Raw genomic sequence first — 14,557 nt, 5'->3', positions numbered from 1 at the left:
GCTGATGCAAGTGCGTCACCGGGCTGCCTCTAGCAATCCCCACGTCTTAGAGAAAGGCTCTGCCAGAATGCTCTGTGCTGCACATTCCTCTGCTTCTGCTGCCCCAGCTGTTACCCCTCACATGTTGCATCCTCCCACTGCACGTGTTCCGTGCCCCGAACTGGGCAGAGGAAAAGGAAAGTTACTGTACAAGAGTCAATAAAAAAATAATGCTTCAACCCCTCAGCAGCTGTACTGACCTCGTTGGTAATGCAGGAGCAGAACTGATGTTTTTCATCTCTCCCTTCGAGAAAAAACAACCATGGTTTGGGGATAAGGAATGCTACAAGGATAGCACAAAGTCCACGAGTCCCTGCTTTCTGCAGCACATTATAGTGACCAAATAAGGGCTGTGAGCTGCTGGGCAGGAAGAGTTGGGAGAAAAGACAGCATGGGAGGCACCCTAAAAGTTCATGAAGTAGAAGTTCAGACAGGGATTTTTCCTCACTCAGACCCACACAGGCACTTCTGCAACACCTTAGCAGACAGGCTATGCAGCTTCCTCTGCTCATAGCAGGCAGCTTGTGGGTATTTCTGCTTTCCAGCTTTTCAGGAAGGAGCATAATGTGAAGAGTCCTGACTCAACAGCAGTCCTAAAATTCCCCTGGAAGAGGACAAACCAGGAGATCTGCAGCCCTCTTCCTGCACTGGGACTTCTTGCAATCAGACCTGGGGAGGAGAACAAAAACCTGCAGCCCACTCTGGATTTCTTGCTCTTTTTCCTTCTGATGTAGAGTAACTCTGCTGCTGCTCTCTCCTGGCTTTCTGCTCCCATGTGGGAAAAGCTTGCATGGCATCTGCTCCATCTCAAGCCCACCTCAGCAGGGATCACTTATATGTCCCTCTGCAGGGCTTCCTTCTTGCATGTGTCCTGGTTCCTCTCTGTGCTGTCCCCAAGCTTACTGCCCACCCGAGCCAGACAGAGATCACTTGAAAGTTGAAGTCCCCACAGGGCTGAGCATCACAAGGTTAGGGGTGAGGACCAGCCATCGTTTGGTTCCTCCTTGGATTCTCACCCTGCTGCACAGCAGAGGTGCTGGGCTGCTTCTCTTTCGCCATGTGAATGTTCCTTATCTGAGGCCTTCCCTGCCTGGCCCCTGGCTCTGTATCCCCGCGCTCCTTTTGTCCACCCATTCTTACAATTTCAGAAATAGGATTTTGTATTTTCTCCAAACGTTGCTAATAAACTGTTGCAAAACTGTTAGCATTGTTCTGTTGCGAGGCCATATTGATGGATGGTTTGGTTGCACAGCTGAAATGGAAAACACAACCAGGACTGCAGCGTGACGTGGCATAGTTCAAGGTTTTAGTGCAGACCTGACTGCTCTCTCTCTGCTTATGGCCAAAGAATGCATCCTATGTGAAGCAATAAAGTGCTCATGGCTTTAGCACAGCCACCGTGCATGAAGTATCTGAGAACTGAGAGCCAGAGGACTCCTTGGGTGTGAGCAGACTCTCTTAGACGTGGGTTAAGCTGATGTAGGATTCCAAAGCAACAAAGCAGAGGCAAGCAAGTGCTGCAAGCAAATGCGCAGAGAGCATTTCCCACTGTCTCTGGAGAGTGACCTGACGCTCAAAACCTTCTCTGGAGCCAGTGGGAAAAATAAAAGCCTCCAGAGAGCAATTCACCTGATGTAAATTAATGCCTACAGTGGGCGGAGAAAACTCCTATCCCTCTCCATCAGCCACAGAGGGCTGATTAGTGTGGCTGTCAGAGCGGAGCAATGCCGACCACAGCATCTTGTTGCAACAGATCTCTGCCTCTTAGAAGGAGCTGTGCCCAAAAGGCAGGTGTGAGATTTGTTTCCCAAGAAATGTGGCTAAACAGTGAGATAGGGCCCAGATGGGCTTTCCTGCCCACAGACGCATTTTTTTGGCAGCAAGAAAAGATGTTGCATTGTTGTTCTGGGTAACTTAAGCTCTGCTGTGGGATAGTGATTGTGGAAAAATAAGTGAAGCAAAACATTGCCATAGAAAGAGTGAGGTGGCTGTGAGCATTTGTATGAGGTATCGCTGTCTGCTCCCATCATTAACGTAAATGAAATAAAAGACTGATGATTCAGCCAAACTTCAACACTGGACTGAGCAATAGGGCAAACAGCAATTGGCCTAAAGCACAGTAGGACCAATCCAAGGTGGATGTAGGAGAGAAGGATACTCTTCTCCCAGGTAACAGTGATAGGACCAGAGGGAATGGCCTCAATTTGTGCTAGGGGAGGTGCAGGTTGGATGTTAGAAATAATTTCTTCTTCGAAAGAGTGGTGATGCATTGGCACAGGCTGCCAAGGGAGGTGGTGGGATCACCCCAAAGGGGTTCAGGAACCGTGGGGAGGTGGCACATGGGAATGTGGTCAGTGGGCATGGTGGGGTGGGATGGAGTCGCACTGGATGCTCTGGGAGGTCTTTTCCAAAGTTAATGTTTCTCTGATTCTAAGCAAGGAAATGGGGAGACAGACCCCATTTTGAAGGATATCAGAAGAGGAAGGCATTGAGCTGTTTCCTATGCCTACAGCAAATAAGGCAGGAATATGAGGGGTCTAAATGCAGACAGAGAGTCAGAGGAAACCTGAAGTATATAAATACAAATTTCTCTCCCAGGAGAAGAGTGAAATATTTATTTTTGCTCCCCTTCCCATCTTCCTTCCCTTCCATCCTCGAGCTGTGTTCAGGACAGTGGGACTCTTTGCCAACCCTGCTTGTTTTTCCCAATGCAAAACTCAGTCAGGGCTGAACCTTGGCTCAGGTGTGCACCCAGATTCTTGAGTTCCTGGCGCCCTCTGCTCTTCGTGCTGTGATAAAAAAACAACATCACTGCCTAAAATGAATCCTGTATTCCCTGTCAGCTTTCCCCTCAAACCTCCCCTGTGATGCAGCTGGGGGTCTTCTTCACTCCTTTTTTACCAAGGCCTTTATTTTTCTTGCTGTAAAACCTCCCACTGGCTGCTTGCCTATCAAATCACAGAATTGTTAAGGTTGGAAAAGACTTTTAAGACCATCGAGTTCAACCATCAGCCCATCCCCACCATGCCCACTCATAGGATCACTGAATCATTCAGGTTGGAAAAGACCACTAAGGTCATCCAGTCCAATCACTGAATCAACACCACCATGCCCCAAAACCCTTCTCCCTAATTGCCACATTTTCATATTTCTTGAGCACCTCTTCAGCCTGCTCTGGTGTGACAGGGCCTGGGAAGTGGTCTTTTAGGTAAAATCCCTACGAATTCCACTTTTCACTCAGTTGGATTTGGAAAGATTAGAATAGGATGGCTGTGGCTGTGCACGTAGCAGGAGCGTCATTTTCCTTTGGACTAAAGGAGGACAGCGTTGTCCTCTTGTCCCTGCTTGTGGTCCTATCAGGGATGGGAGCAGAATAAACCCCCCATGATTCAGGAGGAAGCAGGCAGTGACCTGCTGCTCCATCTGAAGTGTCACACGTCCATGGGGTTGGATGGGATCCACCTGAGGACACTGAGGGAGCTGGCAGAGGCGGCTGCTGATCTGCTATCCACCATTTATCAGCAGTCCTGGTGAACTGGGGAGGTCCCATACAAATACAGACTTGACAACGTGACGCCCATGTACAAGAAGGGTCAGAAGGAGGATTTGGGGAACTACAGAAGGAAGGTCATGGAGCAGATCATCTTGACTGCGATGAGATGTAGGGACAACTAGGGGATCAGGCTCAGGCAACATGGGTTTGCAAAAGGCAAGTCATTCCTGATCAACCTGGTCTCCTTCTATGACCAGGCAACCGGCTGGTGGATGAGAGCAAGGCTATGAATATGGGCTGCCTAGACTTTAGTAAAGCTTCTTACTCTGTCTCCCACAGGATATCCCGGAGGGGCTGCAGCACATGGCTTGTACAGGTGTACTCTTTTCTGTATAAAATCTGGTCACCATCCCTGGAGGTGCTCAGAAACCATGGAGAGGTGGCACATGGGGCCATGGTCTGTGGGTGTGGTGAGCCGGGCTGGGCTCGGTCTGGATGATCTGGGAAGTCTTTTCCAACCTTCATGATTCTATGATTCTATCTTTTTCTGTCACCCCCACTGCCACGCAGCAAACCTCCAACCCAATGAGACTCTGCGCATGCGCACATCTCCCTCCCGGAACCTTTCTCTCCCGGAACCTTTCTCCTCTCCCTCTGTTCCCGCCCGGCGCGCGCACAACCACGGGGCAAAATGGCGGCGCCCACGAACGAGGAGGGTCTCGCTTTTGAGCCCGGCGCCGCTCCTTATGGGAACTTCCCCAATTATTCTCGCTTCCATCCGCCCGAGGGCCGCCTCCGCCTCGTACCCGGAGGACTCCTGCGGCAGCTGTTCCCTTCGGACGCCCGCCCGCTGCTGGGGCTCGACGTGGGCTGCAATTCCGGGGTAAGGACACCTCGGGGCGGGGTGGGCCTGGTGGGGCCTCCTGAGGGAAGGGAGGAAAGGCGGGGGACGGACGGACGGACGGGCAAACAAGCAGATGTGGGGGTTACGGAAGAGACTGATGGGAGAGGAGGGTTGGCAATGGGGAGATTGGTATAGGGCTATTGGGGGGGGCAGTGGGAAAGATGTATAGGGAGATGGTGGTGTAGAGTATGGGGGGTGGAGAGGAAGACTGGGGGAGGCAGCGATCTGGGACGTTATGGAGCTGTGGGATAAATTAGGGGTGAGAATTATCTGGGGTATTGGAGGGCAGACAGAAGGATTGGGTTAGAGATGTTGTTCTGTGATACAGAGAGCAGTCAGAAAGCTTGGGGGGAACAGTGGGAAGGATTGGGTGAGAGTGGCCTGGAGTACTGGGAGGCAGTAGGAAATAATAAGGGGAGACAGTGGTCTTGAGTATGGGGGTCTGGGAGAAAGACTGGGAGAAGAAGTGATCTGGGGCATTGGGGGAAAGTGAAAAATTAGAGGGGAGGCAGTGGGCTGGGGTATTGGAGGGCAGTAGAAAAGACTGGGGGAGAGTGGTCTAGGATATGGGAGGCAATGAGGAAGTGATGGGAGACAGTGATGTGGGATGTTTGAGGAGCAGGGGTGAGAGTGGCTGGGGCATTGGAAGACAGTGGGGAAGATTGGTTTGGGGGTACTGGTGGGCAGTGGGAAACATCAATGGGAAGGCAGTGGTCTAGAATATGGGGGGAAGGGGAGAAAGACTGGGGGGGCAGTGATCTGGAGCATTAGGGGATGGTGGGAAATTCACGGGAAGACAGTGGCTTCTGGTTTAGGGAGCAATGGGAAGGCTTGGGGGGAACAGTGTGAAAGGTTAGGAGTGGCCTGGAGTACGGGAGAGGGGGGCAGTAGGAGAAAATAGAGGGGAGACAGAGGTCTTGAATATGGGGAGCAGGGGAAAAGATTAGGGGGAAGCAGAGATCTGGAGCATTAAGAGTCAGTGGGAAAAATTAGGGGTGAGAGTGGTCTGGGGTGCTGACTATTGGGGGACAGCGAAGAAATATTAAGATGGGTAATGGTCTGGGATAATGGGGAGATTGGTGTGGAGTGTTGGGGCAGTGGGGAAGATGAACAGGAAGGCAGCGTTCTGGGGTATAGGAGGACAGAGGGGAAGATTAGGAGAGTGGACTAAAGCTCGGGGTAGCTGAGTGAAAAATTAGCAGGGAGACAGTTACCTGGGATATTGGGGTGTAGTGGCAAAGATTGGGAGGGAAGATAATGATCTGGGGCATTGGGAGTAGTGGAGGACATTGGGAGGACATTGGGAGTTTAAGGGGGACAGTGCTCTCAGGTGCTGGGGGACAGTAGAGGAAGTTGGGGGGTCTGGGAAAGCAGTGACTCGTGTTAGTCCAGAAATGGAGGAGATTAGGGGAGGCAGGAGCCTGGGGTAGAGTGGGACAGACTGGGGAAACTGGAGCAATCTGTGATTGGGGGTGTGGGAGGAAGGAATGGAGGAGGCACTGCTGTGGAAATCTGGGGAGGAATGGAGCAGACTGAGCAAACAGAGGGGTGTAGTGGCCAGGAGTGGTGAGGGCAGTGGTGAAGGCTGTGGGAACAGTAACCCAGGGAGATGGTGGAGAATGAAACAGCCTGGGAGGGCTGGGGGGTGTGGGGCATCAACCTGGGGTGGGAGTCACAGACCACTGCAGTATGGGAAGCCACCTCCTCAAATCTCCTGTGAGAGAACGGTGAAGGTAAGGGTGGAGCTGCCCATGCCTAAATACTGAGGCTGAGAAGTGGTCTGGAGGCTGTGCTCAGTCTGTCCTCCTTCCCACCAAGTGCTGGACATGTAGAGCCCTGGGTTGCTGGGTGTCCTCAGCACCAAAAAGGCAGGGAACCGGCCAGATCTGAAACTGGAAACCATGATCTGGTATGAGTTTAGCAGTAGCACCTCAGTTATTGCTCAGACAGGACTTCAAATCAACATCCTGCTCACACATTCTTGAAGATTTTTGCAACCAAACTGGTGAATCTCACGGAATTTCCCTTCTCCTGGGAGTCTGTTGTCTTTCTGTTCCTTGTACTGCTTTTATTCTCCTGGCTTTTCCTTGTCGTGCAGCTTTGCTATGTTGTAATTGAGATGCACACTAGTGCAAGGCTTAATATAACTGTTATTTTTTTTCCAGATGAAAGTTTTATCTTTGCGTTAACTTAAAAATAATTATTCGGGGTGAAAAGTCATTCTGGCTGAGGATGTGAGTGCTGTTGTTTCTTTGGCTCCTTTCCCCAGCCTCCAGTTAAATGCCTTAGAAGTCTGCACTGACAAAGGACGATTCCAGGTCCCGTTTCAGCTGAACTTGTAGAATAGGTCAGGTAAAAATGTTGTGTGGTTCTTTTGAAATGCAGGTTTGCACCACTAGAGGACACTGCCTGCCTGCTTGTGTGAGCTCGGTGCTGTTACAGTTTCCCTTGCTGTCATTCAGGAGCTTCATCAGATCTCCTCTAATGAGAAACAAATTTGGTTGCCGCTGAGTGGCGCACCTCTACAAAAGGAAATTCAAAGGAAGCTCAGCTCTCCTTAACTTTGTTATACTGCTGTGTGATGGTCAGGAAATATCTTTTCTTTTAGCAGAAGAGGAAGAAATGTGTTACTTCAAACATAAGCAGCCTAGGTCTTGCCAGGAAGTCCTGAGGTCACCTGGGGAAGCCAGTGAAGTCTTCACCTTGACGACGGTTGGGGACCTTCAGCGTGATTCTTGTTAGTAAAACCCATTCATCTTACTCAGGTTTTCTTCCTGCAAACACCACCTGAAGGGTGATGTGGGTTTAGTCCTGTTTCTGACTGCCTCTCTGGTAGTCAGGGCTGCTGCAGTGCTTTTCAGTTCAGAAGGGAAGATGTCAGTGAGCTCGTTGTTCTGAGCTGCATCGAGAGAAAGCTCTGTGGTGGTGCGTGGACCTTGCTGCTGAGAGTGGGATCCGTGTGCTCGGTGATGTGCTGAGGAAGCAGTGCGGGCCCTGTGAACTCCTGTTGTTTTCCTTTCTGCAGGAGCTGAGTGTGGCTCTGTACCGACATCTGCTCGGCCTTCAGGAGGGCAAAGGCAGCCCAGAGCAGCCTGCAGATGGGACGGATCTGCACCTTCTGTGCTGTGACATTGATCCGGTGCTCATTGAGAGGGCTCAGCAGAGCAGCCCCTTCCCTAACTCCATATCCTTTGCCAACTTGGACATCATGGACTCCAGCTCCAGAGAGCCGTTTCTCAGCTCCTACCTGAACCGTTTTGGCCGTTCTACCTTTGACATCGGCTTTTGCATGTCTGTGACCATGTGGATCCACCTGAACCATGGGGATAGGGGCCTGGTGGAGTTCCTGGCCTTCCTGTCCTCTCAGTGCAGGTACTTGCTGATTGAACCCCAGCCCTGGAAGTGCTACAGAGCAGCTGCCCGCCGCCTGCGGAAGCTGGGCAGGAACGACTTCGATCACTTCCGATCTCTTGCCATCAATGGGGATATGGCAGAGAGGATCACGCAGATCTTAACGAGGGACTGCACCATGGAGCTGGTGTGCTGCTTTGGGAGCACCAGTTGGGACAGAAGCCTCTTGCTTTTTAAATCAAATGGCTCGAATCACGAGGGCAGGGAGCCTTCAGAACAGCAGCAGTGACTGGCAAAGGGCCTCTTGTGCTCCTGAGCTTGTAGGCAAGCTACACAGTCACATACAGGAATTCCTACATCCCTATCAGGGTCAGACCTTGACCTCCCTAGGGAGTTTGAGGCAACTAATGTCTTTGCTTGTTGTGTTTGGTTTTTTTCCTCTTCACATCTGTAAAATGTGGTGGCAGTTCTGGCCTATTTTGTGGGTTCTGAGGTTGCCGATCCTAGGAAGTGCTCTTGAAATCCAAGCTGCTATTCATGTGATTTCTTACCAAGAATGTTCCTTGGAAGAAGGAAGAACATGCCTTTTTTTTTTTTTTTTTTCTTTTGCCCACACAGCTTTTCAAGGAAAGGCAAATCCATTTCTACTGACTCAATGTGATGCAGTTTGTTCTGCCTCTTGTTGTGTTTTCTAGATGGAAGGCTTAAGGAAAACACACAGCCTGCTTTACCAGCCATGAATGAGTAAGTTGGATCATTGCAGAATGTGTCTGGTTGGTATATTGGTCACACAGTGTCCTGTGCACCTTCACAGATGGGATTTGCCTGGTTTGGAGGCTCAGTGATGTGAACTTTCTTTGGACTGAAGGATTTCCTTGACAGAGCACGCATTCATTGAAGAGTGTAACGAAGTGGGAGCTCTTTGTAACAATATCCTTAAAATAAAATAAAAGTAATTTAATTTTATCAGTAAACATTTCGGTTTTTGTAGGTTTTTTTTTTTTTCCTTTTCCTTTTAAATCTATTTTTTCAGGCAGTTTTTGTAGGCTCTGGTAGCTGGGTGAACATTTTCATTTATTCTTAGGTCTGAGTGCCACTTTGGTAAGCCTGAAGCTTGAATGCTGTCTGTGAGTAAGGTTAAAATATCACAATATCTGGGTTGTTTCTTATTGTTCAGTAAGGTCTGGGAAGAAAGAAGGAAAAACAAGGGTAAAGTGTCTTAACTTTACTGTGCTTAATCTCCCTACTGGCTTTAGTTCATATCTGATCAGTGGGTTTGCTAGCTTTTACAGTCAGCAGGAGTCATGCTTGCAGGGTGTTCAAGCAGATGAACAGCTTGTATGAGTAAGCTGTGACACACTGGAATAGATAAGTGATGACTCCTCCAAAGCTCTGAGTTCTGCAGCTCCTTTACTGTGCAGTGAGGGAAGCCCAGGTGTGTGCCCAAAGGGAATCTCCTCCAGGAGGTGCTCTTGTCTAGCACTTCTTGTGTGTGAGCAGGCTGTTTTAGTTGATGTTGTGGCTGGGACTTCCTGGTTGTTTGCTGAGGCAGTGGCAGGAAATCAGAAAGTTTTAGTTTCCTTTGTAATGAGCTCAGATTAAAGAGTGAAGGGGGTGTGTGCTCTGCTGGGCTGCCCTGGGCTTGTGGTTGAGGAGCTGCTGGGACCCGTGGATCTGTGAGAGTGAAAAAAGGGTGGTTATGGGGGTGAGAGTGTTTGTAGGAACAGAGAAGGGCCACAGAAAGAGGAGCTCTCAGAGTCTGCTTTCTCAGCTGCAAACCAAGGTGTCAGCCCCAGTGATAGCTGTTAGTTTTGTTACAAAGACTTTAAAATCAGGGCTGTTTCCCTTATCCTTGTGGGAGAGCGCAGCAAAGCTTCATCCTGCATTTTCTTAAGGGTTCACCCAAGTGCCCAATCTCTCTCTCTCTCTCTCTCTTTCAGGTTATAAATGAATCCCACTTATCTCTTTGATAACGAAGCACCTATGACCTCGGCTGCAATCTATGGGTGAGCTGCAATGACTCAGGGGTGGTGGCTGAGCCACTGCTGTTCCCTGCGCTGTGCAGCTGGTGGCACTGGAGTATCATGCAGCCTACAGGTGTTGGGTTGTGTCAACATTCCTTGCTGTTCTCTTTGAAATATTTGAAAATGCCTGCTGTAAAGGGGTGAGCAGGGTTTTCTGCCTTTCAGTTCTGCGTGGGAATTTGCACAGCTGTCTGAAAAGCTTAATAAATCGTTGCTAGGAAGGTAAACAACCCAAAGAATTACAGGAGACCTTCCCTGCACCCACCTGGAATGGCATTCCTCTTCAAAGAGGGCCTGTTTTATGTTCTTTCTGCACTGATAGTATCTGCCTGGGTGATTCCTTTGGTCTGCTCGTTGTTGAAAGACTCTGTTTTCTTATTTCCTCATTTCTTTCTTTTGCAGCCTTTATGTGCTGGCTGCGTGCAGACCTGCAAACCAGCCCAGTGTGTATGTAACAGTACGGTGACTTCTTATCTGTCTCAAGTCTGGACTTCTAAATTGCTAATATCAATATGTCCCACTCAGAAATGGCTCAGCTCCAAAACTACTCTGACTTTGGCATAGTAGCGTGTTTTGTTTCTCTTCCTTTGGATATTACCACAAACACAGCTTAAATTAATGTCAACATAAATCCCTGTGTGGTTCTTGAGATACCAGGTGGAATGGAATGAAGTCAGTCCTTTAGCAGACAGTGTTAAAATAATAAGAATCTCCTTTCTTTCCAGCTTGCTGCTTTTGTTCTCCAGGAAGGTGTCATGAGATGAGACAGCTGGGAGCCCAGCTCCATGACACAGCAACAGAAGAAAGCCTGTGGATCTCATCTGCTGTGCTTATGTGAGGCTCTGGAGAATATTTCTCTTATATACTCTGTGCTCTTTAAATTTTGCAACGTGGTTAAGAGGTATTCACAGGTCTCCTGGTGGCAGGAGATAAGGAGAGTAAAGGTGGGGGTTAAGACTGACACCTGTTCTCCCTCTCGCTGTGCAGAGCTGGGTGCTCATTGTTCTTCGTGAGCTGGGGAAGCAGAGGGATGTCCCTGCTTGTTTGAGGACACCTGTGTAATGATGAGGGATGGCAAAGCTGGTGCAGAAGCCTCTGTGCTCATCTTTGCAATACAGGGATGGTGCTGTTGCTAAAACAAAGGAAATGGGAGCGTGCTCACACTACTGTGCTGCCTGTGCTGACCTTCTTTGCCATCCTGGTCCACTCATTTTGTGTCATGTTTTTCTCCTGCACGTTGGAAGGGTAGTAAGGAAATGCTGCTTGCTCCCTCCGTCTCCATGGCTCCACAGTTGTCTGCAGGAGCCTACAGAACTCACAGCAAGGTGCTGCCCTGTTCCACCCAGCACCAAACTGGGAGTTCCCATGCGAGTGCCTCGTTGAGTTCTCAGGCTCTGTGGTTTGTTGCTGGGCCCCGTCAGACCTTGCCTCAGTTTTTCCATCCATGAAAGGAGTTTGGCATCCACCCACCATCGTGGAGATTTCTGATGTGGAATACGGGCTGGATGTTTGCGCAGCACTTTTGAGGATGAAAAAGTCCTGATGAGCTGAGCTGTATCATCAGCTGTGAGCTATGCCATTGTACATAATGATCACTGCAGCCGCTTCAGATATTAATTAGGTGCCGTACCTTCAAAGTGTTCTGACTAATTAAGTCTCACACCACTGCTGTGTAGCGAGTTGTGTGTAATTATCCTCCTTCCTTGGGTAGAAAAATCTAGACCAAATAGCTAAAGCTGAGCAAGTCACTATTGAAGCTGGGGCTGAGTTCCAATTTCTGGGTGATTCTACTGTGGTTTCCAGCCTTTGTAGGAAGTAAATTAAATTGAGTTGATGAGAAATCCCTTTTTTTTTTTTTTTTTTTTTTTTTCTTCTGTTTTTTTTTAATTAACTTTTTCACTTTAACTCTTATGCTAAGGAGCAGTTCTCTGTCTCTTAGGATCTTGGGCTGGATGAGAGCAAGGAATGCACTGAGTGGGGAAGAATGTAGTGTGCAAACGTGGTGCAACAGCGGCTGCTTTATCAGTTTAACATTAACAGCTGCCGGATCAAACGAGTGCTGTAAACTCCTGTCTCCCTGCTGTCTGCCTCCATTCCTGCACACGCACATACTGACAGCCTTGCAAGCGCTGGTTCGTTGGCCTTTCTAAATGGCAGCAGAATTTATGGTCTCACTCCACTTTCCCCAGAATGTCTGAGCAGCTCAGGAGCAGAGGAATCAAGCTTAGGAACTGAGGGTTGGCAGCAGTGTGTCTGCTCCCATAAGCAGCTTCCTCTAGCTGGAAACCCGGCAGCTTGCCACTACAAGCGTGTGTGTTAGGAGCTGCAGATTTTCGGATTTCCTTTGCTCAGCTGAGGGCACGTTTGTTCTTGTTCTTCCTGGAACTTTGCAGCCTGTGAATTAAAGGAGAAAAGTGAGAGGTGTCAGCCACGTGAAGTATGGGCATCTGTTCCTGGCATGCTGGGGACCTGAAAGAAGAACAGCTACACATCAAACACACGATGCCTGTTCTGTACCGGGTGTGAGCCAGTCCTCTTGCAAAGTTCTGGTTTGTCAGGTTAGCTGGTGGTGTGAAGAACCTGATCCCCTTCCTCAGTGCTGGGGGGGGGCTTATGGGAGAGGGCTTCCCTTGTCTTCACTCCAGACTTGTGCTGAAGGCTGTCCTGTTTGGCCAAGTTGCAAATGAGAGCACTGGGTATGTCAGAGCAAGCCAGAGGGAAACGAAACGATTGCCTGTTGACTTCCCTGTGTCCTCTTGGTTATGGAAACGGGTGCAGTGTAGCCTTGTACCCTTAGGTTTGATGACTAAGTGAGAGTGGACTCCTGGAGTCTCCAAGGCTTTGGTGCAGTCTCTCTGGACCCAATGGAATAGTATATAGGTAGATGAGTGGTGTGTGGTCTGCCACTGGGCTTGCTCTTCTTAGTATTTAGGGTTTCACTCCTGGCACCTCAACTTTTTCATTAGGTTTGCTTGTGTTAATGTGGGCAGGTTTGGTTTCCCACAGGCCTTTGCACACTGATCTCTTGTAGCATTACAGGCAGAAGCCTTGCCTCCTGAGTTTTTCGTGTTTAGTTGATGTAGGAGTGTCCTTTTTACCTTACAGTTGAGTCAACCACTGGTCTTGGAGTCCAAAGGAGTCTCCAGTTTGGATAAAAAAGCTGGAGTCGTGATCTGGGCTCAGGATATGCTTATAACCCTTTGGCAAGACTGGTAGGTGCTCAGGTCTCAAAGAACTTGATTGTAGGGTGGGAAATGTAGGTTCCTTTCTGAGCCTTGTCCCCAGCCGCCTGTGGGACTGGGGCAAGCTGCTGCTTTCATCGGACTGCTCACCTTGTGCTCTTTATTTCACAGGGAGGGATAACCTGACGTGTTAAGCTAAGCCCTTGAGCTCAGTGAATACACAGTGATGTGCAGACCTGAGCTGAACAGAGAATCCAAGTTGGGTCAGTTGTAGATCAGGTTAAAAAATGCATATTATCAGCTGCTTGGATTTTTGTTCTCACTTGCAACAAAGCCACTAAATCCATGGGCCTTTAACAGGGCACAGTTTTGTTTTGAGGGACGATGTTTTCAGAGCAGCAGAGCTCTCTGTACTTCTCTGAAAGGAGGGGTAAGGAAGGGATCTTACTCGTCTGTCCATGATAGAATGCACTTTATTTAAAGTGCAATTGATTAAACTCCCTTCATCTAAGTTGTGTACAGTGGGCCAAAGACTGGGCATGGCACTGCAGATCCCCTGCCCTGTTTCCATCTGTGAAGTGCTTTGTGATGCCAGATTAAGTCACTCTATTTTAGTGTTGAGTAGCAGTTTCTGCACCTTCCATATGACTGGCAGGGATTTAGTTAGAGCTGAATTTGAGGGTGGTGTCCCTCCTTGGCCTTCTCAGTTCCCCTCCACCCCTGGGGTCAGCCCAGACTCTGACGGCTCTGAAATGTGTAGAAGCTGCTGGAGTACAGCTTTGTTCCCCCAGCAGCTGAAATCCAGGAGCAGTCATGCTGCAACAGGCCTGTCCTGCTGCGAGAGAACAATCCGCAGGGTGACACATCAAAAGCCAAGGGCAGCTCTGTGGCGCTCACGCGGAGATCAAAAGGGAGAAGCAGGGCGGCTCCTCTCCTGGCTGGCCCTTCAAGGCTGCTCGACTCTTTCTGTGTCCCTTTAATCTCCTTTAACTCCTCAAAGATCCCTGTTTCAGGCATGGAAGATGGTGGTGAGAAAATGAAGTGGCACTTCTGTGAGTGCAAAGGTGCAAAGGAAGGGATCCTTGGTTGCATGCTGAGAATTCTCTTATCCTCCTTGAGGAAAGCATATAGGAGAGGGAAGGCTTTCATAAACCCTTCTGATAGATGCATCATCTTAAATATGCATACAGAGGTGCAGGAGAGCTGGACCCCCTCCGTGTGGGGTCTGGAGTCCATCAACCCCCCAGCCCTGTGTAGAGAACCTCAGTCCCCTCCTGCTGCATTGCAATGGAGCCTAATTATTGCTGGTGCATGGAAGCAAGTGGATTAGCAGGGCACTATGTGAAAGTAGCCAGAGCTTTTCAGGAATGTGTGTGCTGGTGGCTATTATCCAGGGCTCTTCAGTCTCCTGGGACTGATTTGCTGTGTTCTGGACATTCCCAGTGTTGACTCCTCTTGTCTGGGGTGGCCAAAGTAGGGCAGATGCTGAATTATTTATTGCCTTCCAGCCCCTAGAGCGGGGCCTGCAGTGCATTCCTCACTGACTCAGATTGAATTTTAACTC

At 49.3% G+C, this 14,557-nt stretch overlaps 1 protein-coding gene across 1 annotated transcript; it reads left to right on the top strand.

Moving 5' to 3' along the window:
- Positions 1-4,223: 4,223 nt before the first annotated feature.
- Positions 4,224-8,076, top strand: BCDIN3D (BCDIN3 domain containing RNA methyltransferase; the record flags this gene model as incomplete). Its single annotated transcript, XM_079547737.1, has 2 exons — positions 4,224-4,415; positions 7,462-8,076. The coding sequence occupies 2 exons, from the start codon at positions 4,224-4,226 to the stop codon at positions 8,074-8,076; spliced, it is 807 nt and encodes a 268-aa protein (XP_079403863.1).
- Positions 8,077-14,557: the final 6,481 nt, after the last annotated feature.

The sequence above is a fragment of the Tetrao urogallus genome (genome assembly GCF_951394365.1).
Source record: "Tetrao urogallus genome assembly, chromosome: 31".
In the NCBI taxonomy this organism is placed as follows: domain Eukaryota; kingdom Metazoa; phylum Chordata; class Aves; order Galliformes; family Phasianidae; genus Tetrao; species Tetrao urogallus.
Note: the sequence above shows the minus strand (reverse complement) of the source record. Positions and strands in the feature narration are given on the sequence as shown.